Source organism: Scyliorhinus torazame, chromosome 13, assembly GCF_047496885.1.
Source record: "Scyliorhinus torazame isolate Kashiwa2021f chromosome 13, sScyTor2.1, whole genome shotgun sequence".
In the NCBI taxonomy this organism is placed as follows: domain Eukaryota; kingdom Metazoa; phylum Chordata; class Chondrichthyes; order Carcharhiniformes; family Scyliorhinidae; genus Scyliorhinus; species Scyliorhinus torazame.
In genome coordinates this window covers 10,001,984-10,029,883 of record NC_092719.1, presented here as the reverse complement: position 1 = coordinate 10,029,883, position 27,900 = coordinate 10,001,984, and the positions used below count along the sequence as shown (strand labels likewise).

At 44.0% G+C, this 27,900-nt stretch overlaps 1 protein-coding gene across 6 annotated transcripts in view; it reads right to left on the bottom strand.

The window, feature by feature from the left end:
- taf3 (TAF3 RNA polymerase II, TATA box binding protein (TBP)-associated facto) overlaps nt 1-27,900 on the bottom strand; it is a 233,654-nt gene that overhangs the window by 52,183 nt on the left and 153,571 nt on the right. For all 6 annotated transcript variants that reach the window (XR_011934014.1, XR_011934015.1, XR_011934018.1 and 3 more), the window contains one exon: nt 17,076-17,158. Coding sequence is in view for 1 of the 6 variants with exons in the window: in XM_072471043.1 (XP_072327144.1) it covers nt 17,076-17,158 (83 nt within the window). In the remaining 5 variants the exon portion in view is untranslated. The remainder of the gene's footprint in view (nt 1-17,075; nt 17,159-27,900) is intronic.

Below are 27,900 nucleotides of genomic sequence, written 5' to 3'. Positions count from 1 at the left end.
TATTACATCACCATAAGCATTCCTGAAAGATAAACGTGCATTTTTCATTCCAACCTTTGGTTAGCTTTCCCTATTACAAACAGTACTTTTATAGATTCTCGATGAAAATTCAAAGACTTCATTCAGTGAGAAGCTGTAAAAAAAGGAATAGTGACCATAATTAAGCTAAATGTATAAGAAACAAGAGGATTTGAAATTTTGGTTTGCAAAGTGTCCAAAGGTCAGTAAAAATATGATGCCTCAGGGTACTTACTGACATTATGGAGCACTTTGCTCCTTGTATCTTAACATGCACTCATGCGCCATTCACCCACCAACTTTGCAGCTATATGCCGCCAACTAATTTCCACAACTCCTTCACAATTTTATATATAATCATTAAGATAATTATGTGCCATATTGGTTTACCGTCTGGCAATGGCCATTTAAAAATTCTCATCTTTATTTTCAAACTCTGCCCTCCCTTGCTCCTCCCTACCTCTGTAGCCACCTCCAGTCCTATAACCTTTCAAGATCTCTGCGCTCTTACGCATTCCCACATTCCTAATTTTTGTGGTTAACCTTTGGAGTTTGTGCTCACCAGCTGCTCTGCCCCTAAACCCTGGAGTTTTCTCCCCAAAAGTCTCCACCTCTCCCACTCTCTCTCCTTTAAGATGCTCCTTAAAACCAAGGTTTTGGTCACCGGTCCAAATATCATATGTGGCTTGGTGTCAAATTTAGTTTTGATATTTGCTTCTTTTACAACATTAAAAGGTGTTGTACAAATACAGGTTGTTGAAATGAAATGAAATGAAAATCGCTTATTGTCACAAGTAGGCTTCAATGAAGTTACAATGAAAAACCCCTAGTCGCCACATTCCAGCGCCTGTTTGGGGAGGCTGGTACGGGAATTGAACCGTGTTGCTGGCCTGCCTTGGTCATCTTTAAAAGCCAGCGATTTAGCTCAGTGTACTAAACCAGCCCCAGATAGGCTGATAAAATGAAAGCTGACTGTGTCCGTAACATTATGAGATACGGTCCTGCTCTTTACGAGGTCAAAAGCTGTTTTTTGCCTGAACTGTCAAATATTCCGAATGCTGCTTCACATGTAACATGGGGAGTGGGTTTCGCAATCTTTTTGGTAAAGTGGTTAGCAGTAATTGTGCAAGCACAGTCTTGGGACCCCGAACAGTGTGCCACCTGAAGACTAAAGTAACTCATTTGGTTATGCTACCTATAGTATCACAAGTTGAAATAAAAACATTAAATGCACCAAACTCTTTCTCAGTGCTTTAAAGATTTGACAAAAGTTTTCACTCACACAATGATTCTACATATGAATACAAGTGTTGAAATAGTTTAAAAATAGATTCTGTTTTTGTGGAACTGTTAACATGCTGCCAACTGATATCCTCATCTGCTTTATTTTGCTGAAAAGAGGGACACACCCGTGCTTTTTGTCTTACAGTCACTAGGACAAACACAAGAGTGCCAAATTTCAAAAAACCACGACAATCTATACTTCAGGAAAAAGGGTTCCGATTGGTTGTCAAGCGACTGATTCGCCGCGGCATGGAGAAAAGAAATGGGGAAGTATAGGCTTCCCAAGTTCCCTGGTAATTCAAAAAAGGTGCACGGCCTGAACATATCCCTGGATAAAAGCAAATGACTGCAGATGCTGGAATCTGAAACGAAAGAGAAAATGATGGAAAATCTCAGCAGGTCTGGCAGCATCTGTAGGGAGAGAAAAGAACTAACGTTGAGTCATCGGACTCGAAACGTTAGCCCTTTTCTCTCCCTACAGATGTTGCCAGACCTGCTGAGATTTTCCAACATTTTCTCTTCTGAACATATCCCTTTTGTTTTCAGAGAATAGGTTCCTGTGTGAGAATGTAAGTCGTTTCTCATAAATGTATGTGTTTGATTGATTATCATAAATTAGTTCCTAGTGTAGCGAAAGCTATTAGCACATTCAGGATTGTTAAGCAAATACTGTCCAATCAAGTAATCACATCTAAGAGCAGACATTTTATTTTGGGTTTTGCAAGCACAGGATGGTTGAGTACCATCTGTACTCTGCCTGCTACAAAGAGCCGTGTGAAGGTGTTGTTAATTTGATCAGCCAATCGTTGGGAAGAATGGGCCACTATGGAATTGCACCAGCACTGAGATTCATACACGTTTCTCAATTGTATGGTACACACAATGTCTTTTTGGACTGACGGACGCATCCTGTTAGTGAAAATACCACTTGTGTGCAACTCTACATCAACTCTACATTTACAGTGTGAAGCAGTTTCCTTAACCTGTTGTTCAAACTTTTGAGTTACTTTACCATTACTGGGTAATTTGAGGTAGGCTGGGCAGCTTTCAGGTCCGAATGTGACAGCCTTTGGCCCAATTAGAGTTGGCTTGTCAATCAAGCAGCGCCCTTTTTTCCCTGTAGAATTGTTGCGATTGTTTGAAATTTGGAATTCGTGCATTTGTCCTGATGAGTGAGCTTAGGCAACATGTCTCTCTCTTTTCAGCAATATTCTTTTTTAAATAAATTTAATGTACCCAATTCATCTTTTCCAATTAAGGGGCAATTTAGCGTGGACAATCCACCTTTCCTGCACATCTTTGGGTTGTGGGGGCGAAACCCACGCAAACACGGGGAGAATGTGCAAACTCCACATGGACAGTGACCCAGAGCCGGGATCAAACCTGGGATTTTCAGCAATATTCAAGTTCTATACTACCAAGCAACTGAATAGAATTATGAAAAAAAACAAGTGGGACTGGAGAAAATTACAAATGATAGTAAAAATTGTTACAGCTCTCGAGTTTTCATTCTGGCTCAGTGTAGGCTTGCAGTGAAAAAATTATTGACTTTTAGAATAACTCAACTTGTACCTAGCATGAGAAATTTGAATGTTATGTCATTAACTGCATATCAGCGTGAAGAATCTGAAGATTGTATCTGGATTTGTAGAAGTAATATACAGCACATATAAACCACCTCTTCCCAACAAGTCACCACTGTTAGTGAGAGTTAGGGCAAACAATCTGGAAGAGATGATATCCCACAATAAGGTAATTTCTTGTGATGTCAGGGCAAGTGCCGTGAAGGATTCTCTATGGGAACGTGGATGTTATACAAGTAAGTGATTTACAAAATTAACTTATTGACAGTGTAAAGAAACACTGCAAAAATGTTACTGCATCATGTAAACATATCATTTGATGTGTATCACACAGACTCCACACTCCATTTGATTCTGGAATGCTTCAAGCTCTGACCTCATTCTGTTCGGCAGAACATAAAAACTAGGAGCAGGAGTAGGCAATTCAGCCCCTCGAGCCTGCTCCGCCATTCAATACGATCCTGGCTGATCGCCTTTCAGCCTCAACGCACTTTCTTCCCGTTCTCTATAACCCTTCAACCCATTCCTAATTAAAAACCTGTCCATCTCCTCATTAAAAATACTTAATGTTCCAGCATTCACTGCACTCTTGGTAGTGAATTCCAGATTCACGACCCTTTGAGAGAAATAATTTCTCCTCATCTCTGTTTTAAATCTGCTACTCTTATCCTAAAAGTATGACCTCTCGTTCTAGATTGCCCCACAAGAGGAAGCATCCGCTCCACGTCTACTTTGTCAATAACTTTTATCATCTTATATACCTCGATTAGATTTCCTCTCATTCTTCTAAACTCGAGAGTATAGGCCAAAATTTCTCAATCGCTTCCTAAGACAAACACCTCGGGCGTCATTCTCCGACCCCCCGCCGGGTCGGAGAATGGCAGTTGGCCGCCGTGAATCCAGCCCCCGCCCCCGCCGAAGTCTCCGGTACCGCAGATTGGGCGGGGGCGGGAATCGGGCCGCGCTGGTTGGCGGGACCCCCCGCTCAATTCTCCGGCCCGGATGGGCCGAAGTCCCGCACAGAAATTGCCTGTCCCGCCGGCGTAAATCAAAGCTGGTATTTACCGGCGGGACCAGGCGGCGTGGGCGGGCTCCGGGGTCCTGTGGGGGGGGGCGCGGGGCGATCTGACCCCGGGGGGTGCCCCCACGGTGGCCTGGCCCGCGATCGAGGCCCACCGATCCGCGGGCGGGCCTGTGCCGTGGGGGCACTCTTTCCCTTCCGCCTCCGCCACGGCCTCCACCATGGCAGAGGCGGAAGAGACTCTCCCCACTGCACATGCGCGGGAAACTGTCGGCGGCCGCTGACGCTCCCGCGCATGCGCCACATTTCCGCGCCAGCTGGCGGGGCAACAAACGCCATTTCCGCCAGCTGGCGGGGCAGAAATCCCTCCGGCGCCGGCCTAGCCCCTCAATGTTGGGGCTCAGCCCCCAAAGATGTGGAGCATTCCGCACCTTTGGGCCGGCGCGATGCCCGTCTGATTGGCGCCGCTTTTGGCGCCAGTCGGCGGACATTGCGCCTTTGGGGGAGAATTTCGCCCCTCATCTCTGGAATAATCTAGTGAACCTCCTCTGAACTGCCTCTAATGCAACTACATCCCTCCTCAAATAAAGGGACAAAATCTGTACACAGTACTCCAGGTGCGGTCTCACCAATGCCTTGTACAGTTGCAACAGCACTTCCCTACGTTTTAACTATAAAGGCCAAAATTTCATTTGCCTTCATTATTACCTGCTGTACCTGCACACTAGTTTTCTGTGATTCATGCACAAGAACACCCAGATCTCTCTGCATCGATGCACTTTGAAGTTCCTCTCTATTTAGAGAATAAGTTGCCTTTCCATTTTTCTGACCAAAATGGATCACACATGGTCTAGTTATTTTACATGAAGTCTTATAATGGAATGAGCAGCATTCAACAATAACAGAAAACATTTTGTGCTACAAAGAAAGGCAGGACAAGCTCCAGATCACCATGGAAAAGTACGCAATGAAATAAAATTAACAAATGCCATTAGTGTTCTGCACAGCATAACACAAGGTTGGTAAATCTGTCAACTAAATATTGACGTTTTTTTCCTGCAATGTGGCTTTAATTACTGAATCTATTTTCATTGAACATTGGATTTTAAAAAGTGATTTCATGTGATGAAGGCCTAACTGGCTAGTCCAGCAAATAATTGTCCAAGCCTAATTGCCCTCAGAGAGGCGATTGGGAGATCTTTTATGAACTGCTGCAGTTCATGCGGGGCAGGTACACCCACAGTGCAGATAGAGAGGGAGTCCCAAGGACTTTGACCCAGTGACAGTAAAGGAACAGCGATATAGTTGTAAGTCAGAATGCAGTGTAGTTTGGAGGGGAATTTGTAGGTGGTGAACCCATCTGCCCTCCTCGACTTTCTAGGTGGTTGAGGTCATGATTTGGAAGGTGAATTCCTGGGAGCCTTGGTGAGTTGCTGCAGTGCATCTTGCAGATGGTACACACCCCTGCTGCATTGTGATGGTGGTGGAGAGTGGATGCTTAAGGTGGTGGATGGGATGCCAAGCAATCGAGCTGCTTTGTCCAGGATGGTGTCACATTTCTTTTTTTAAAAATATATTTTATTCAAGATTTTTTGGCCAAACATAACAGCACATAGCGTTTCCTTTACACAGCAATAAAACAATATAAATAACAATGGCCAGTTTTAAACAAGTAAATAAATAATATATGAACAAAATCAAAAATAAAACTAAATGGCAGCTGCCTTGTCCAAGATAAATACTCTCCAAAAATACAATCCAACAATCCAATATACAATTACATATACCAACTACCTATACATATACAATAACATCCCTGAGAGTCCTTCTGATTCCTCCACCCCCCCACCCCCCCCCCCCCCCCCCCGGGTTGCTGCTGCTGTCTTCTTCTTTTCCATTCCCTCTATCTATCTGTGAGGTATTCGACGAACGGTTGCCACCGCCTGGTGAACCCTTGAGCCGACCCCCTTAGAGCGAACTTAATCCGTTCCAACTTTATAAACCCTGCCATGTTCTTTATCCAGGTCTCCACACCCGGGGGCTTGGCTTCCTTCCACATTAACAATATCCTGCGCCGGGCTACTAGGGACGCAAAGGCCAAAACATCAGCCTCTCTCGCCTCCTGCACTCCCGGCTCTTCTGCAACCCCGAATATAGCCAACCCCCAGCTTGGTTCGACCTGGACCCCCACCACCTTCGAAAGCACCTTTGCCACCCCCACCCAAAACCCCTGTAGTGCCGGGCATGACCAGAACATGTGGGTATGATTCGCTGGGCTTCTCGAGCATCTCGCACACCTATCCTCTACTCCAAAAAATTTACTGAGCCGTGCTCCAATCATATGCGCCCTGTGTAACACCTTAAATTGTATCAGGCTTAGCCTGGCACACGGGGACGATGAGTTTACCCTACTTAGGGCATCAGCCCACAGCCCCTCCTCAATCTCCTCCCCCAGCTCTTCTTCCCATTTCCCTTTCAGCTCATTTACCATGATCTCCCCCTCGTCCCTCATTTCCCTATATATGTCTGACACCTTACCGTCCCCCACCCATGTCTCTGAGATCACTCTGTCCTGCACCTCCTGCGTCGGGAGCTGCGGGAATTCCCTCACCTGCCGCCCCGCAAAAGCCCTCAGTTGCATATACCGAAATGCATTCCCTTGGGGCAACCCATATTTTTCCGTCAGCGCTCCCAGACTCGCAAACGTCCCATCTACGAACAGATCTCTCAATTGTGTTACCCCTACTCTTTGCCATGCTCCAAATCCCCCATCCATTCTCCCCGGAACAAACCTAAGGTTATTTCTTATCGGGGACCGCACCGAGGCTCCCGTCTTTCCCCTGTGCCGTCTCCACTGCCCCCAGATTTTCAGTGCAGCCACCACCACCGGGCTTGTGGTGTATTTCTTCGGTGAGAACGGCAACGGCGCCGTCACCATAGCTTGTAGGCTAGTCCCCCTGCAGGACGCCCTCTCCAATCTCTTCCATGCCGCTCCCTCCTCTTCTCCCATCCACTTACACACCATTGAGATATTGGCGGCCCAGTAGTACTCACTTAGGCTCGGTAGTGCCAGCCCCCACTGTCCCTACTACGCTGCAAAAATCCCTTCCTCACTCTCGGGGTCTTTTGAAAAAAGCCTTCGTGATCACCACCGGGAGGCACTGAAACATAAAAAGGAATCTCGGGAGGACCACCATTTTAACCGCCTGCACCCTCCCTGCCAGTGACAGGGACACCATGTCCCATCTCTTAAAGTCCTCCTCCATCTGTTCCACCAACCGCGTTAAATTTAGCCTATGCAATGTACCCCAATTCTTGGCTATCGGGATCCCCAAGTACCGAAAGTCCCTTGTTACCTTCCTCAACGGTAAGTCCTCTATTTCTCTGCTCTGCTCCCCTGGATGCACCACAAACAACTCACTTTTCCCCATGTTCAATTTATACCCTGAGAAATCTCCAAACTCCCCAAGTATCCGCATTATCTCTGGCATCCCCTCCGCCGGGTCCGCCACATATAACAACAAATCATCCGCATACAGAGATACCCGGTGTTCTTCTCCTCCCCGGAGTACTCTCCTCCACTTCCTGGAACCCCTCAATGCTATTGCCAGGGGCTCAACCGCCAGTGCAAACAATAATGGGGACAGAGGACATCCCTGCCTCGTCCCTCTATGGAGCCGAAAATATTCAGACCCCCGTCCATTCGTGACCACATATTCAGACCCCCGTCCATTCGCTCGCCATCGGGGCCCTATACAGCAGCTGTACCCATCTTATATACTCATCTCCAAAGCCAAATCTCCTCAGCACCTCCCACAAATAATCCCACTCCACTCTATCAAATGCTTTCTCGGCATCCATCGCCACCACTATCTCCGCTTCCCCCTCTGGTGGGGGCATCATCATTACCCCTAGCAGCCTCCGTATATTCGTATTCAGCTGTCTCCCCTTCACAAACCCAGTTTGGTCCTCATGGACCACCCCCGGGACACAATCCTCTATCCTCATTGCCATTACTTTGGCCAGAATCTTAGCGTCCACGTTCAGGAGAGAAATAGGCCTATAGGACCCGCATTGCAGCGGGTCTTTTTCCTTCTTTAGGAGGAGCGATATCGTTGCCTCTGACATAGTCGGGGGCAGCCGCCCCCTTTCCCTCGCCTCATTGAAGGTTCTCATCAGTAGCGGGGCCAGCAAGTCCACATATTTCCTATAAAATTCAACTGGGAATCCGTCTGGTCCCGGGGCCTTCCCCGCCTGCATGCTCCGAATTCCTTTCACTACTTCCTCCGTTTCAATCTGTGCTCCCAGTCCCACCCTCTCCTGCTCCTCCACCTTAGGAAATTCCAGCTGGTCCAGAAAACACATCATTCTCTCCTTCCCATCCGGGGGCTGAGCTTCATATAATCTTTCATAGAATGCCGTGAACACTCCATTCACCCTCTCCGCTCCCCGCTCCAACTCTCCCTCCTCATCTCTCACTCCACCTATCTCCCTCGCTGCTCCCCTTTTCCTCAGTTGGTGGGCCAGCAACCTGCTCGCCTTCTCCCCATATTCGTACTGTACACCCTGTGCCTTCCTCCACTGTGCCTCCGCATTACCCGTAGTCAGCAAATCAAATTCTACATGTAGCCTTTGCCTTTCCCTGTACAGTCCCTCCTCCGGTGCCTCCGCATATTGCCTGTCCACCCTCAGATGTTCTTTCAGCAACCGCTCCCGTTCCCTACCCTCCTGCTTTCCTTTATGTGCCCTGATTGATATCAGCTCCCCTCTAACCACTGCCTTCAGCGCCTCCCAGACCACTCCCACCTGGACCTCCCCATTATCATTGAGTTCCAAGTACCTTTCAATACACCCCCTCACCCTTAAGCACACCCCCTCGTCCGCCAATAGTCCCATGTCTATTCTCCAGGGTGGATGCTGTTCTTTTTCCTCCCCTATCTCCAAGTCCACCCAATGTGGAGCGTGATCCGAAATAGCTATAGCCGTATATTCCGTCCCCGTCACCTTCGGGATCAACGCCCTTCCCAAAACAAAAAAGTCTATCCGTGAATAAACTTTGTGGACATAGGAGAAAAACGAAAACTCCTTGCTCCTAGGTCTACTAAATCTCCAGGGGTCTACTCCTCCCATCTGCTCCATAAAGTCCTTAAGCACCCTAGCTGCTGCCGGCCTCCTTCCGGTCCTGGACCTCGATCTGTCCAGCCCTGGTTCCAGCACCGTGTTAAAATCTCCACCCATTACCAGCTTCCCCGCCTCTAGGTCCGGGATACGTCCTAGCATGCGCCTCATAAAGTTGGCATCATCCCAGTCCGGGGCATATACGTTCACTAAGACCACCGCCTCCCCTTGTAATTTGCCACTCACCATCACGTATCTGTCCCCACTATCCGCCACTATGGTCTTTGCCTCAAACATTACCCGCTTCCCCACTAGTATGGCCACCCCCCTGTTTTTTGCATCTAGCCCCGAATGAAACACCTGCCCCACCCATCCTTTGCGTAGTCTGACCTGGTCTATCAGTTTCAAATGCGTCTCCTGCAGCTTAACGACATCTGCCTTAAGTTTCTTTAGGTGTGCAAGTACCCGTGCCCTCTTTTTCGGCCCGTTCAGCCCTCTCACATTCCACGTGATCAGCCGGGTTGGGGGGCTCTTTACCCCCCCCCCCCTTGTCGACTAGCCATCCCCTTTTTTAATCCAGCTCCTCACCCGGTTCCCACGTAGCTGTGTCCCCCCCAGGCGGCGCCACCCCGCCCCGCCCACCCCACCCCATACCAGCTCCCCCTTCTCCCCAGCAGCAGCAACCCAGTTAACCCCCCCCCCACTAGATCCCTCACTAGCGTAATTGCACCCCCCATGTTGCTCCCAGAAGTCAGCAAACTCTGGCCGACCTCGGCTTCCCCACGTGACCTCGGCTCGCACTGTGCGACGCCCCCTCCTTCCTGCTTCCCTGTTCCCGCCATAATTATCATAGCGCGGGAACAAAGCCCGTGCTTCCCTTTTGGCCCCGCCCCCAATGGCCGACGCCCCCAGCTCCTCCACCTCCCTCCCTCCCTCCCCCATAACATGGGGAAGAGAGAAAAGTTACAGGGTCGCAGGATTAACAACTTAAAAATCATCTCTCCCCCCTTTTCGCCCCCCCACTTTGTCTCAAACGTTCTTTTTTATAACCCACTTATTCCAATTTCTCTTCGACAATAAATGTCCATGCCTCATCTGCCGTTTCAAAGTAGTGGTGTTTCCCTTGATGTGTGACCCACAGTCTTGCCGGCTGCAGCATTCCAAATTTGACCTTCCTTTTATGAAGCACCGCCTTGGCCCGATTAAAGCTCGCCCTCCTTCTCGCCATCTCCGCACTCCAATCTTGATATACGCGGATCACCGCGTTCTCCCACCTACTGCTCCGAGTTTTCTTTGCCCATCTGAGGACCATCTCTCTGTCCTTATATCGGAGAAATCTCACCACTATGGCTTGGGGAATTTCTCCAGCCCTCGGTCTTCGCGCCATAACTCGATAGGCTCCCTCCACCTCCAACGGACCCGTCAGGGCCTCCGATCCCATTAACGAGTGCAGCATCGTGCTCACATATGCCCCGACGTCCGCCCCCTCTGGAAGACCAAGAATCCTTAAATTCTTCCTCCTCACATTATTCTCCAGCACCTCCAGCCTTTCCACACACCTTTTATGGTGTGCCTCGTGCATCTCCATCTTCACCACCAGGCCTTGTATATCGTCCTCGTTCTCGGCAGCCTTTGCCTTCACGACCCGAAGCTCCTGCTCCTGGGTCTTTTGCTCATCCTTTAGCCCTTCAATCGCCTGTAATATCGGGGCCAACAGCTCCTTCTTCATCTCCTTTTTAAGTTCTTCCACGCAGCGCTTCAAGAACTCGTGTTGTTCAGGGCCCCATATTAAACTGCCACCTTCCGACGCCATCTTGGTTTCTGCTTGCCTTCCTTGCCGCTGCTCTAAAGGATCCACCGCAATCCGGCCACTTTCCGCTCCTTTTTCCATCCGTGTCCAGGGGGATTCCCTTCTGGTTTACCGCACAGTGTTTTTAGCCGTTAAAATTGCCGTTGGGGGTCCTATTAAGAGCCCAAAAGTCCGTTCCACCGGGAGCTGCCGAAACGTGCGACTTAGCTGGTCATCGCCGCACCCGGAACTGGTGTCACATTTCTTGAGTGTTGTTGGAGCTGCACTCATCTACCGTGGCAAGTGGAGAGTATTCCATTACACTCCTGCCTTGGGCCTTGTAGGTGCTGGACAGGCTTTGGAAAGTGAGGAGGTGAGTTACTCTCGGCAGAATTTACAGGCCTGCTCTTGCAGTCAAAGTATTTGCTAGTCCAATTCAGTTCCATGTCAATGGTACCCCCCAGGATGTTAATTGTGGGGAATTCAGCAATGGTAATGCCATTGAATGTCAAAGGGAGAGGGTTGGATTCTCTCTTGTTGGAGATGGTCATTGTTTGGCACTTGTCACTCTTGGTGATATACATTGAAGTCTCTCACCCAGAGTACATTCTGACACTGTTGTAATGTAGGGAAATGCAGCAGCAATTTGCGAACAACAATGTTCTACTTACATTGGTTGATGGATACATATTTGCCAGAACATACGGAGAATGCTCTTGCTCTTCTTTAAAAGTTCCATGGGAATGTGGACATAAACTTGAGATGGTAAGTACGGCCTTGGTTTGATATTTCACCTAATAAATAGCACATCTGACAATGCAGCACTCTCTCTGTACTGGAGTGAAGTATCAGCATGAATTATGATTCTGTTTTCCTCTGGAAACTGTGTGAGGTTGAACCAGACTGTAATCTCAGCATTCTACTTGACCTGAGGCTGAGCTTCTGACCTCATAACCTCTCCATCATAGAGAACGACCATTTTTACTTCTGTCACAACACCCATTTCTGCTCCATTCGCCATTGATGGCTTCATGCATACTTTTGTTACCTCCAGACTTGAGTATTCCAATGTCCTCCTAGCTGGCTTCCCATAAACATTAATTCATGCAAAGCTCTGTTGTTTGTATCCTATCCTGCACAAAGTCCTATTTTCCAATTATCTCTGTGCTTACTGACGTATTATGCATCCTGGTTTCTCAAAATTTAAACTGATTCTCCGGTTTAAATCCTTTCGTGGCCTCACTCCCCTGCCCCCCATCTCTATCGTTCAAAAACTGTGCATTCTTCCAACCCCAACTCCTATGCATCCTCACTCATTTTCACAAACTGCTGGCAGGCCCTGCCTTCTGGGCCCGTCACTCTGGAATTCATTTTTCTGAACACCTCTGTTTCTCTCTGTTCATTTAAATCCCTCCTTAAATCACCTTTTCAACAGGACTTTCATGTTTCAATGGCTCGGCGATGAATTTTTGTCTGATCAAACTTCTGCGAAGAACCTTGGGAAGTATGTCGGCTTTAAAAACGCTACATAAAAGCAAGTGCATACAAATTTATTATATAAAAAAAGCAGGTTTGGCATTGTTAAAAGTTAAGCATAAGTGATTTCCCATCCCCTTCCCAATGAACTGGTACGGTCTATGTGAAACTCCTAAGTCGTTGTGAGGCATGACGCTTTTTTATTCTCTCAGCACCTGTTTAAAGAAGAGAGTTTACAATAATGATCAAACAGTTGATTTTTATTCTTGACAATGTGTGATTGATGGAAGACTTTACACAGACTGAAATTCACAATTTGTGCTCATCTTGTGCTCTGCGTATGTAGTCATGCTACATTCCTAGAAGTAATTACACAGGGGACAGGCTCCCCTGGAATGAAACCCATCATTTTCTGGCCTTGGGGGTCAATCACTTAAGTACTACAATATACAACTGATCACTGTGTTTCATTCTCACACATCATTCGTGTCATTATAAAGTCAACCAAACTGTCTCAGGTCGCCACCTTCAGTTCCGAGACAGGGGCCATATGCAAGTTTTTTTTAATTTTTACCCACAAATACAGTCAACTGCTACTACTTCACGACGACAAACATGCTAGGAATGTACAAGAGGAACACTGCACACTTGTCAGTGTAATACAAGGCAGCAACATAATCTTGGGGGTTTGGATGACATTAATTCATAAAAGGAAAGCACAAAGGATCTGGTCATCTGAACCCCAAAGCTGGCCCACTGTCTGTCTCCGAATCAAGAAAACAGCATTGAAGTCATTATAAAAATTATTTTTGTTTTCTGTCTTTTCTTCTCTTCGCTGTGTACATTTTCAGTTTCAACTTCCAGCATTTGTACTTTCTTGCATTTTTGCATGAATTGAGTACTGACATTCCCAGCCTGTTCTTATTGTTCTTTGTTTTCTTTCATTCTCACAAGCTCCTGCTCCCCCCGTCCTATTGTACTCGGTCCACAGTCCTGTTAATCACTGATGGAAATTGAGCTGAACCTGTTGCTCAAGCTTTTTGTTGGAGCAGTCACTTTTTAAAAATAAATTTAGAGTACCCAATTTTATTTTCTAATTAAGGGGCAATTTAGCGTGGCCAATCCACCTACCTTGTACATCTTTGGGTTGTGGGGGTGAAATCCACGCAGACACGGGGAGAATGTGTAAACTCCACACAGGTGCCGGGATCGAATCCGGGTCCACAGCGCTGAAGGCAGCAGTGCTAACCGCTGTGCACCGTGCCGCCCTGTAGGACCAGTCACTCAGTTATTTCCTCAATGACATGGCCTGAACTTGGTAACCTATTATTACTTCACAAGGGTTTTCTGTCTCTTGTACAACAAATATTGCTATTGAAAGTTTTACTGAGCAATTTACGGATTTGGGCAATCTCAGAATATACCAGTAGCGCTAAGTAGCCAAATTAAAACGACTGGACAGCAGAAATATCATTTATTTCTTTAGGGATTCTCAAGGTCATTCCTCACACTCAATAGGCACTGGCACTATAACTGAGCTTTTCTAATTGTTCTTTTATTGTACTCTTTGTTTTATCATGCCAATTTCTTCGCTTTGAAATCACACACATTTGATTGATTTATACAGTGGATTCAGCCTCTCGTGATCGTGAGGTTATAAGGACAAATGCTGTTTTCAACAGCCCATTTAGATTAACCCTGTTTGGTTTTACTGACCAGCCTTTTTATACTGGGACGGTATTGGAATCAGTTTCAGTAGCATTGGGAATTTAAGTCGTTGATCGGTAAGAGCTGGTGCATACACCAAACAAAACACTTTTTGACTACAGAGAACAAAATAAAGCCTGCAAAATAAAAATTTTAAAACTATAATGGGAAAAGAATGCCTCAAAGTAAAATTTAAACAGGAAGGCAATTCAGCATCATCTGGATGCAAATTCAGATTTAACAAATCTGGCTGCAGAAATCTTTGAGCAAATATTGAAGTTGATTACTGTAATCAGATTCCATTATATTCTAACTTGAAACCTACATCATTTACCATTTGGAATTCAAATGATTTTAAATTACCCACTATTTTATAAAATCATGAACTTATACAGCTGTGATGATTCATGACTCTTTACTGTTCTCGTATGTTTTCATAAAGCTTCCACAGTTGTTTTGGAAGATAGTTTTGAAAATTACATATGACCACAATTATGGGAAAGCATTTCCATATCTCTTCCAGTGTTTCCACAAAATAAAGGAATGACCATGTGCACAAGAGAGCTTGCCGGCATGTTCGTAGTGTCGGCATGTGGCTTTTTTCCCCCTCTTTACTAAATGAAAGAGTGTGCCGTGAAAGTTAACTGTATCCTCAGTGCTTGGAATACCTTTGATGGGCCAATTGTAGAACTGCAGAGTATCATGTGCCAGAACACAGATCTTCCAGTACCAGTTATTTTTGACCATGAATACGAGTTCAGAACATTACTTCTCAACACCTCTATTATCTTAGGTATTCATTATCTGTGATAATTTCGTGGACGTTAAGGCTTAGTTCTGCTGAAACTAATTAAAATACACTTGCATATTGCACATCATTAGGTTATTCAAGGGGGTTAATTGGTTCAGTTGGTTAGATGATTAGCATGTGGATCAGATAAACCCCAACAGCACAGGGTTCAATCCATGTTCCAGCTGAGGTAGACTCATGGCCTGCCTCCTTGTCCTCGCCATAGTGAACAAAGATATCACTGCACTTTGCTGTGGTTTGGTGAATAATTGCCAAGGACCCACCTTCAGCAGGCAGTTGAAGAAGAAAGTGGTTATTCAAATGGTGCCACCATCACGACAGAACTTGACCCAGTCCTTACCCAAATTTCATACACCCAGCAAGTGATCAGAAGTAGGCACCTGACTTAATTTTAACAGCATTTAAATCAGCTGAGCTGAGGTTAGTTGTGGAATCTTTACTATCCTCCCAGCTGGGATTGGCTAACTTAATGTGGATCTGTGGTCAACTTCGCTTGACTGTATATTTCAGAGGATAAAATAAGAGTTATTGCTGACATCAAGAAATATATTACAATAATATATGAAGATAAATATATAACAGAATTATTATATAATCCTGAATGCTTTAAATGCATTCCAGAGTCCTCCCTTGTTCCAATAGCTTATGCTTTAAAATCATAGCAGAGATAGCCTCCCCTTATCATGAAACGATGAATTGATCTTGAAACTTGTAGAACAGAGAGGCCTACGTTGAGTGGACGTGGAGAGGGTGTTTCCGCTAGTAGGAGAAACTAGAACCCGAGGACGCAGCCTCAGACTAAAGGGACGATCCTTCAAAATATAGATGAGGAGGAATTTCTTCAACCAGAGGTGGTGAATCTGTAGAACTCACTGCCGCAGAAGGCTGTGGAGGCCAATTCACTGAGTGTCTTTAGGACAGTGATAGATAGGTTCTTGATTAATAAGGGGATCAGGGGTTATGGGGAGAAGGCAGGAGAATGGGGATGAGAAATATATTAGTTATGATTGAATGGCGGAGCAGATTCGATGGGCCGAATGGCCTAATTCTGCTCTTATGTCTTATGATCATTCTATGCCTCTCTACTTTTATTCTTGTAGTCACTGAAATAAAGCATTATGAAGTCATTTTAGAAGGTCTTTTAAAGAAGTCAGTTCCAAGTTGCCTGTACAGTGCTTATAAATAATTAAGACATTAGGATAACAAAACCTTTTCTTTACTATGGTAAACAGATATTGCAAATTGTTACACATGAATCCAATGCTTAAATGTCCATCAAGTCCATATACTACAATTTTAATATTAGAAGCATATCATGAAGTTCGCAGATAGTGGTGAAAATAGCTGTTTCTTGAACTGATCTTGCCCATCCACAGAATAGTCTCCCTTTTAACTCCACACACCACTCTACCACTTAAGATGCTATAATTGGCCTGGCTAAAAAAAAAATTAAGACAAGCAATGAAAGTACACTGCATGTGCACATGCAGTGCATGTGCACTTACTTCAGAAGTGAATCGGAAATTTCAACATATACAGGGCGGGATTCTCCAATCAGAGTGTCCACGCCATTGTAAACGGCATCGTGTTTTATGACGGCGTGAACGGGCCGCTCCGATGTTGAATTCTGGCCCCTACAGGGGGCCAGCATTGGGCTGGAGCGGTTCGCGCCGCTCCAAGCTGCAGATCCCGGCGTGAACTAGGCGGCGCGAGATCCGCGAATGCGCAGCTGCGCCGGCATCAATGAGGACATGCGCAGTGGCCTCCTTGAACGCGCCAGTCCCGACGCAACATGGCGCAGGGCTACAGGGGCTGGCGCGTAGGAAAGGAGGCCCCCAGCTACAGAGGCCGGCCAGCCGATCGGTGGGTCCCGATCGAGGGGCCAGGCCACATGGGAGCAACCCCCCCCCCCCGGAGTCGGAGAATCGCGTGCAGGCGCGAGGCCCGTTTGCGGGGATTCTCCGGCCCGGCGCGGGACTGGGAGAAGTCCGCCCACAACCTTTGCTGTGGTGGATTTTGTTTCTCGTTAAATTATAACTTATTCATTCAATACTTCGCTTTCCCATTATTGACAAAATTACTAAGTCCAGTATCAAATGATCTACATTGAAGATGATAATCTTATAAGTTTGGGAAGGAAATTGAAGAATTAAGCCCATCAAATTTAACAACAGAAAAAAAAAACATTTTTTCGTGAAATGGCACTGGTTTTTATCTTAATGTAAACAACATTACCACACGAAATAATTTTCTAAATATAGTACTCACATCTTGTCCTGGCCAGCACCGACCCTCAGGGTTAGTCTTGGAATAACAGGGGAAGGAGCTGGTAGAATGACTTCAGTTTTTGCCTGGGACAGAAATACAGTCTTAAGCATTGTATTGCAAATTGATACATTGCAAACTGTTTGCAATTCGCATATATACACTTTGATAAAGCCATAGCAAATTCATATTATCAATAAAACTTAAATAATTTGTGTTGAAAAAAGATCAGCTAGAATATATTTACCTAGCATTGTTATAGCTCAGTAGATGCATTGTGACTCCAGTGTTGCATCAAATGTAAATGGGTGTAAGTGCCTATTCTATAACCATGGTTGTTTTGAACAATGGCCGAAAAGCTCATTGCTAGCCATCTGCAGCCATTAAATTGATTGGAAGGCTTTGAAGTAGAAGTGGATGGTTGAACTGGGCAAAGGATAATAAATCCGGGCCTACAATTTAATTTTAGGTGAATATTTATCCTTAATTTTAAAGTTATATTCTTCCATCTTTTAGGTCTCCATCACTGTCAAAAAACCTTAAAAGCAGGAAATTTGCTTCTTAGCTCTGAAGTAGAGTCATCATCCATCTTTAGTTTCTTTCCTTGATGGCCAAGCTGAGACTAAAAATTCATCATGACACTGTAGTATAACAATATATGGTAGCACTGTAGTATTACAATATATGGATCACTGGGACCCCTCCGAAGCATCTTAATTCTTAAGTTTACATATATATATCTTAGGATATGGGCAATAACTTGTTCATCCTCAGCTTCCCAGAGAAAGTAATGGTGTAGGGGTAATCCTTTTGACCACTGCAGCCCTTGATTAAATTCTCCAATAAGTGGATTGCCGGGGTAAAAATGTAAATAATTGAAACCGAGTAGGGATTATTCCTAAGCAATAATCTCATCGAAGGGTTTAAATGACAAGGCAAACCAGAAGAATGAAGATGAGCAATTTAGAACTGCCATTTGAATCCTGGACTAGTGTGCAGGTTGTGAGGGTTATTTTACAACATCTCCAGTTTGTTTCTGCTACTGACAGGTGCTATGCAAGGCAATTATGGCCAATTCACACTAAACTAGATATTCATCCTATTCACAGTTAATCGGCGGAACATCTAGGTAACCGTGGAATTTCTTTGATGTGCGATGCCATCCACACAGGATTAATGAAGGTGATATACTGCAAATTGACTTAGAATATTCAGAATAAGTATCTTCCTGTTGTAAGGAAAAATTCTAAAGGGGAGGAGGCGCCACCATCTGCCGCTAACTAAAGAAGGCAAGGACAATATCAAACTTTAAAAAAATATAAATGCTTTTTATTGGGAAAAGGACCAAACTTAAGGGATAAACAAAATCCAACACAAAGATGTGTCAGGAGAGATGATTGGTCAGAAGAACAGCGAATGACTAGAAGGATAATCAGGGGAAAGAAATTAGGATACGAGGGCAAGCTAGCTAGGAATATAAAAACAGGTAGCAAGAGTTTCCAAAGATACTTAAACAGGAAATGATCCTCTAGAGTGTGAGAATGAGGAGTTAAAAGTAGTTAATAATGAAATGGCAGATGAAATGAACAGATATTTGCTTCTGTCTTCACTATAGAGGATGCAAGAAACATTCCAGTAATAGCTATAAATCAGGAGGTGGAAGTGAGAGAGGAACGTGGTGAAATTGCAATCACGAGGGAAGCAGTACTGAGCAAACTGATTGCGTGATGAGCTGACACGTCTCCAGGTCCTGATGGACTTCATCCCAGGATCTTAAAAGAGGGGGTTAATGAGATAGTGTTAATTTTCCAAAACTCATTTGATCCTGGAAAGGTTCCATCAGACTGGGAAGTAGCAAATGTAACCCCTCTCTTGAAGGAGGGTGGGCGGCAGAAAACAGGAAACTATAATTATAGCTTCACATCTGCCATGGGGAAGGTGTTAGAATCGACCATTAAAGAAGTTATAGCTGGGCATGTAGACAAGCTCAAGGGGATTAGGAAAAGTCAGCATGGTTTTATGAAAGGGTAATCACGTTTAACCAATTTATGAGAGTTCTTTGAAGGAGTAACGTGGGCTGAGGATAGATGGGAATCCGTAGACGTAATATACTTGGATTTCCAGAAAGGATTTGGTAAGATGCCACATCAAAGTTTATTGCAAGAAATAAAAGCTCATGGTGTAAAGGGAAACATCTCACCCTGGATTGAAGATTGGCTGGCTGGCAGGAACAGAGAGTATGCATAAAGGGGTTCTTGTCTGGTTAACAGGATGTCCCGCAGGGGTCTGTGCTGGAGCCTCAACTTTCTATAATTTACATCAATATCTTAGATGAGGGGAGCAAAGGCATGATAGCTAAATTTGTAGACGACACAAAGATAGATAGGAAAGTATGTTGTGAAGACATACAGAGTTTGCAGATGGATATAGGTAGGTTGAGCAAGTGAGCAGAAACCTGGTAGTTGGAGTATAATGTGGGAAAGTGTGAAGTTGTTCACTTTGAAAGGAAGAATAAAAAAGCAGTATTACTTAAATGGGGACTGACTGCAGAATGTCAAAATGCAGAGGGATTTTCATGTTCTCATGCATGAGTCACAAAAAGTTAGTATGCAGCTGCAGCATGTATTCAAGAAGGCTAGTGGAACGTTATCCTTTATTATGAGAGGAATTGAACATAAAAGTAAGAATTCTATGCTTCAGTTATACAGGGCACTGATCACACTGCATCTCAAATACTGTGTGCAGTTTTGGTTTCCTTATTTAAGGAAGTTTATAAATGCATTGGAGGTGGTTCAGAGGAGGCTTGCTAGATTGATACATGGAATGAGCAGGTTGTCTTAGGGGATAGGTTAGAAAGGCTGAACTTGTTTCCACTACATGTCAGAAAGTGAAGGGTGACTTGAGATCTTCAATGGTATTGACAAGGTGGAGATGAAAAGTATGCTTCCTCTTGTGCTTGACTCCAGAACTAGAGGGCACTGTTTTAAAAATTAGACGCTGCCCTTTTAGGACAGAGATTAGAAGGTTGTGCAAAGAATGACTAGAAGGATAATCAGGAGAAAGAAATTAGGATACGAGGGCAAGCTAGCGAGAAATATAAAAACAGGTAGCAAGAGTTTCCACAGATATTTAAACAGGAAAAGATTAAGTAATAAGTGAGTGTTGGTCCTCTAGAGTGTGAGAATGAGGAGAATGACTAGAAGGATAATCAGGAGAAAGAAATTAGGATACGAGGGTTTGGATCTCTGCCTCAGAAGGCAGTGGAAGTGAGGGCGCTGAATATTTTTAAGGCGGGGCAGATTAATTCCCTTGCTTAACAAGAATCTATGGTTATCCAGGGATATGGGGAATGTGGAACTCAACACAAACAGATGAATCATGATCTTAGCGAATGGGAGAGCAGGCTCGAGGGCTGAATGGCCTTCTTCCGCTCCTATTTCGTATGCCAAATTATATTGTCTTCTTAATTGGCTATGATGCAGTATTGTATTTGATGAGTTCAGATGTCATACTGCAAGAGTGAATGGTACCGTAACACAGTGGTTAGCACTGTTGGTTCACAGCACCAGGGTCCCAGGTTCGATTCCCGGTTTGGGTCACTGCCTGTGCGGAGCCTGCACGTTTTCCCCGTGTCTGTGTGGGTTTCCTCCGGGTGCTCCGGTTTCCTCCCACAAGTCCCGAAAGACGTGCTGTTAGGTCAATTGGACATTCTGAATTCTCCCTCAGTGTACCCGAACAGGCACCGGAGTGTGGCGACTAGGGGATTTTCACAGTAACTTCATTGCAATGTTAATGTAAGCCTACTTGCGACACTAATAAAAAAGATTATTAAAGTTCAAGTGATTTGTTCATTACCTGAACCCCAGCACTAGATAATCTGCAATTTTCTAAGACAGCTGCTTATATGGCAGAGTCATCCCTCATGCCTCAGCGGAGAGCAAACCCAATAAACAACGGGGAGAACTACAAGTGTGACATTGGGTTTAAGACGTTTTAAGGACCATAATATTGACATTGCTTACTGAGATCCCCTATTAGAATATGTGGTAGCTATATGGGTGGTCCAAAGTGACCTATTTAAGGCTTGTTCTAAGTGTAGTTAAATATGATTTCAAGGATGTTTATCTGCTGTTGACTGTTTCTTTCAAGCCAAACAGTTGCAATTTAAAAAAATCCATGGTATTAAACAAGCCTGATTAGAGAAACAGATTCCTGAAGTCTGAACAAAACTGTTGCCCTATTATGTGAAAACATTAGGCCCTCTCTGATTTTTAAATAAATTTAGAGTACCCGATTCATTGTTTCCAATTAAAGGGCAATTTAGCGTGGCCAATCCACCTACCCTCCACATCTTTGGGTTGTGGGGGCGAAACCCACGCAAACACGGGGAGAATGTGCAAACTCTACACGGACAGTAACCCAGAGCCGGGATCGAACCCGAGTCCTCGGCGCCGTGAGGCAGCAATGCTAACCACTGTGCCACCGTGCTGTCCCAGGCCCTCAAGGTGAAGGCATATTTTATATCGACATTGTGAAGTAGTGGAAGCAGAGGATTAGGGTGGGTGCAATCAAAGTATAAAAGTTTCTTGAGAATGATAAAATTCTGAAACTAGCTCACTGAGGAATTTAGATATAATCTTGGGCATTTTTAAAACTGAAAAAAAGTGAAAAACCAAGCCCCATGGCGCTGAATGTTACATTCTGAATGAAAACAATAAAAGAGATGACGTCTTTCAGGCAGTGGCAAATCCAAGCTTCAGTTTGAAAAACCGGAAATCTTTTGGGAGAGGGGTAAACGGGAGTTAGAAACGTTGACATTTTGCTGTTGTTTGGAGAATAGGGGATTCTATGACAAGTCTTGATTGTGAGAACAGAATGGATGTAAGGAGGAGGAAGAGTTTCTAGGATTTTCATTTAGGGACTGGGAAGTTCAAAAGGGAATCCTGTTGAGATTGCCTGGATTAGAGTAACCTGTCTTTCTGCCAAATGAAGCTCAGTTGATTGCTCAAAATCTGTTGTTTACTAACTCTTTGGAAGCTGAGACAATTAAAAGTATATGGGAGTCCATTTAAAGGTCCTCCCGAATTTGACCTTCCAAATGATAAAGGAAGATTCGTGATTAGGAGATATGCCCACAATCTACAAAATGCACCCCCCCCCCCACAAAAAAAAACATGGTTTCCTGAAGAGCCTGATGGAAAGTCTCTTCATCCAAATCAGGTTCTCTTTCATGTTTCACATTTCTGCTAAAATGGATCTGATGCTCCCTGCCCTGGATCAGCCAGTACTAACTAACACTTCAGAAAGGATACAAAAAATGACAACCTGTCAGGAGATCCAAAATCATTAGGAAGTCAAGCCCACCTCAGCTATTAATGGTTTCACAATGCTATGATTTTTAACTGAGCCATAGAGACAGAAAATTTCAATTTTGGTTTGTGCAGAATGTCCTCAGCTCAAGAGCAGAAAACCAGCTGGTCCTGATCTTTATTTCGTGGCCCATGCTGGGGGATTAATTAGTAGCATGGAAACTGCAACGACAGCAGGATCAGCCGTATCAATCCCCTCCCTCCCATGCATGATCAAACAACCTGTTAGCCTAGGCTACCACATAACGAAAGACCACTTGTGCAAAGCAACAGGGGGCTGCTATTAGCTGGGAATCCATTCTCGTAACAAGTCACTATTTTCAGGGAAATTTGGTGATGAAAAGGAAAGGTTGGGCACCCGGTAATGAAGCTGCCATGGAGGCCAAAACAAAAGATGTTTGGATGCCAACTTATGTGGAATAAGACAGTAGTTCTTCAGGTACAGGCCAGCCTCTGTGAAGAAGTGATATTAGTGAGAAGGAATTAAGGATTGTTACATTTGTCTGTCTGTTCAGAAAAGTGTAAATAAATATCTTTTAGCAAACAAGCAAGATTAGGTTTGCTTGCTAGTTTCAGTGGCTCATTACTGACAGTAAGTCAGGTCAATGATTCAGTGTATCGTTATCTATACTGAAGGAGAGAAATTGGATCTCTTCTCAAGATATTGCTTCGTGGACAGAGCCGCATTTACTAATGAAATATTGACAGAACCAATGAGCATCGAAGAGATGTTTTGTTTGCAGAGTTGTTACAAAAAACCAATGACCCAAGATGATCTTAAATTAATATACTCCAATACAGGCGACATTCAGAAATCTTTCATGGGATATGCTGAAGTTAAGAGAAATTAATGTGCTTTGTGCCGAAGAGGCATTCAGTAATAGGCAGTGATTTTTATACAGCTACCTAGAGACCTTAATAATCAATGAGTAACCCAGGTGGTATGTTCTGGATATCTCTGGGGGCCGGTTTAGGGTTTAGCTCAGTTGACTGGACAGCTGGTTTAGATTTGGATTTTTGTTTATTGTTACGTGTAGAGGCACAGTGAAAATAATTTTTCTGCGAGCAGCTCAACAGATCATTAAATACATGACAAGAGAAGGAAATGAAAGAAAATACATAATAGGGCAACACAAGGTAATAATTGCTTATTGGCACAAGTAGCCTTCAATGAAGTTACTGTGAAAAGCCCCTAGTCGTACACATTCCGGCGCCTGTTTGGGGAGGCCGGTACGCCAGCGATTTAGCCCCACAATGTAACTACATAAACACCAGCATCGGGTGAAGCATACAGGGGTGTAGTGTTAATGAGGTCAGTCCATAAGAGGGTCGTTTAGGAGTCTGGTAACAGCGGGGAAGAAGCTGTTTTTGAGTCTGTTCGTCCGTGTTCTCAGACTTTTGTATCTTCTCCCCGATGGAAGAAGTTGGAAGAGTGAGTAAGCCGGGTGGGAGGGGTCTTTGATTCTGCTGCCCGCTTTCCCCAGGCAGTGGGAGATGTAGATGGAGTCAATGGATGGGAGGCAGGTTCATATGATGGACTGGGCTGTGTTCACTACCCTCTGAAGTTTCTTGCGGTCTTGGGTCGAGCAGTTGCCATACCAGGCTGTGATGCAGCCAGATAGTGATGCAGTTTGTGATGCAGAGCGGGGCCAGCAGTGCGGGTTCAATTTCCGTACTGGCTGAGGTTATTCATAAAGGCCCCGCCTTCTCAATCTTTCCCCTCGCCTGAGGTGTGGTGATCCTCAGGCTAAATCAACACCAGTCAGCTCTCCCCCCTTAAAATGGGGAGCAGTGAATGGTTATCTAGGACTGCGGCGACGTTACTTTATATTCTGGATTGACGTAGCCATGATCTTATAAAATGACAGACAGGCCTGAGGGGCCGAAGGACCACTCCCGCTCCTAATTCCAATGTTGCATGCATATATTCTTGTCAAAACATGAAAGCTGCAACTTGATTAACCACATTTCTGCTATTGCTTAGAATTGGGAGGTACCAACTTCTGAAATACTCATGCGTTTGATATGGAAGTCTGTGAAAGAAGACCTTGGATAAATATGTGTGTGTGTGTTTGGGGAGGGGCGTGGGAAGGGAGGGAGACACAGTCCACCTGTTCCTCAGAGGTAGAGAACAGGGGCACTTGTACCATTAGGTGAGACTGAATGATTAGCGTATTTTTTTATATCTTGCAAACATGATCAGATTAACAAGCTGAAAATATTTTAGTGGGAGAAGGAAGATGCTACTCTCAGAATTGACTTTATTGAATTTTCTTAAATTAAGGGTAAGATAGCTGGGCTGTGAGAAAAAAAAAAGACATTTCTCTTGATACCAAGTATCTATACAATACGGGTCACAAGGGATCTGTTTTGGGCATAGAATATTAACTCATAGAATACTATTTTTGTTTATACTTTTTTTGCTGGGAAAAAGTAGAATCTACTACTCTCAATTTACAGTTAGATAACAACTGTCAAAGTAAATAGGAAAATAGTTTGCAACACGTCTGGCCCAAAGCCTGGCAAATTACTCACAAAAGGTAGGAATATTATAAAAGTTAATGCAATGACAAAATATTTATTTTACTGGATCCAATCATGGCATTAGGTGCGCTCAACAGAATTTAACATAAAAGCAAATTGGTAACATTCCAGAGCATCAAGAAAGAAATACCTGAACTACTGTCTCATGAGTGTATGTCATGGATCAAAGGCTAGGTATGCAAACATTGCAACATAAATTGATTAGTTGAATTGGATTTTGAAGGATTTGCAATATTTTAGACATTCTGGAATGCAACCAAACTCTCTCACAGCTACAGGAAATATTATACGATAACTTTTTGTTCTACCTGAAGGCTAACAATTTTATAAGTGAGGTGGAACAGTGGAGGGAAAGAGAGAAAAAGAAAACCAACATTAAAATCTTAGGAAAAATCCACACTCACATTCTTCAGCTTTTACAATCGCTGTGTCTGTTAGGACTTCAGGAAAGTGATTATGCAATATTTTAATTACACCACAATTTCATTCAGAAAGTACAAATGGCAACACCCTTAAATGTGGTCTGCTTGTGGGGTAATTGGGTGCTGGCCTGAAATCACCATGCATCCCGCTGATGTCGAACATTGCAGCAACCCTGCTTACTGTATCTGGGAAGAAAAAAGGATTTCAACTCCATCAGTTGCCAAGCTGAATTTAAGTCTACTCTTTTCGATTCTCTTACTTGAAAGTGGATGGCGCAATGGCCATAGGGATAAAGAACGTTTTAAAAAGCAGAAATTCTAACTTGTCCTCTTTGTTTGATCTTAACCCAGGCACCAAACATGTCTCTCACCATTCCTTCTCTCCAGAAACACATTTAGTTGTCTCTGAAATGATTTATTTCAATTGTAACTGGTTCCAACTCTCTTTTCTGTGAAATGTTTAAGGTACAATTGCCTACTTTTTGAATTTTACAATCCTTTGAGCATTGACAATTTCTCTGAATCAGTTTCATTAACATTCTACTCAAAATTCTGAAAACTTCTGTGAATACAAACAACTTGCTCAACCTTTTCTCAGAATTCAGATCCCTGAACATAGAAGCAGAAGTAGATAATTCAATTCAGCCCCTCGAGCCTGCTCCGCCATTCAATCAGATCATAGCTGATCTCTTCCTGGTCTCAAATCCAACTCCTTACCCGTTCCCCATGTCCCTTTAACCCATTTTTAAAATCAGAAATATATCTATCTCTTTCCTGAAACCATTTAATGACTCAGAGTCCATCGCACTATGGGACAACGAGTTCCACAAATTCACCACCCTCTGCAAGAAGTAGTTCCTCCTCACCTCAGTTCAAAATCTCAGTTCAAAATAGGTTCCCAACCTATATTTGCGACCTCTCGTTCTAGATTGCCCTACAAGGGTGAATATTTGGTCTATGTTTACTTTATCAATCCCTTTTAGTATTTTATATACCTCGATCAGATCCCCTCTCATCCTTCTAAACTCCAGTGAGTATAAGCCCTGAGACACAAATAATTTTGTCTTTTATCCCTGCCCCATGGTTAAAAATTATTTTTCCTGGTTAGCACTGCTGCCTCATGGTGCCAAGGTCCCAGGTTCGATCCCAGCTCTGGGTCACTGTCTGTGTGGAGTTTGCATATTCTCCCAGTGTTTGCGTGGGTTTCACCCCACAACCCAAAGATGTGCAGGGTAGGTCGATTGGCCACACTAAATTGCCCCTTAATTGGAAAAAATGAATTGGGTACTCTAAAATTAAAAAAAAATATATATTTTTCCTATGGCACGATGAGGCATTATTGTGACCAGCACTTCATATTGGATCCATCACTTTTGACTGTCTATTGTTCTACTGATACAGCTTGTATTTGCTTTTTCATTGTGGCCATGTGTTTGATCCCAAAATTTCAAAAGGTTACATAACGAGTTAATTCAAAACATGTTGCTTATTTTCAATTTGCAAATTAATTATTCACTATTTGTCAACTCTGGATTTGGCTCAACTGTTCCAGCACGTCATCGATCTAAATTCTTCCAGATGGTTGCACTGCTTCCAACTTTCACCTGAAAACTTGTTTTTTAATATTCTATTCCAACTTCTTGGTCCAAGAACAAGTGCAAAGACTTACCACCTACAGGGTTCTACAGCTACCACTTTTTAGCGGGAAAAGTTTACTCTTTGACTACCCTGTCTTTAAAAAGATTCCAGTGTTGCAGTAACCAATGAATTTCACTTGTCCTCCATTAGGAATTTTTGAAGAACCTAAATCAATTAAGCAGGAATTCATGCATTATGGGGGGGCACAGTTTTAAAGGGGTCTCCAATTTAGGATAGAGAGGAGGAATGTCTTCTCCACGTGCAAGACCCACCTTTGTGGACGGAGGTCCTGAGACAACCGAGACTCAGAGAATTGGGCCCGCAGCTCGACTGGGTTCATCGGCACGGGTAGTATGAAGAATTTGGGGATTATTGTAGTTGGCATAATTTAAAAGGTTTTACTGTGTTTGATAATAAATTTGGTTGATTGGAAATTTGTATTTCTCCTTTGTTCGTCTCGCAAATAAGGGCACCTGGGTAACAATAAACTGGTCGAAGTGTCTGAAGTTTTACACACACCATTGATAGAAATATATGTGCAGACATACTGCAGGGCACTATTGATTTTAAATGCCTGTGAATAGAAACAAGTTTGTACATCTGAGAAAAAAGACAACTTCACAAGAAGCCAAATTTAATAAGTGGACTAGCATACAAAATTGGGATGGTGACAGGGTTTAAAGCAAGATAGTGAAGGGCCACTAATATAAGACTCTTTTGTGGAGTACTAGAAATACATTGCCAGTGGATTTGTTCACAGTCTTATATGTAAGCACCATTCTTTTCACCTGGATAAATAATACCAGTCACATAAGCCCCCTTTTGGAGTGTGTTGCATTTTTCTGTTAATCTTCT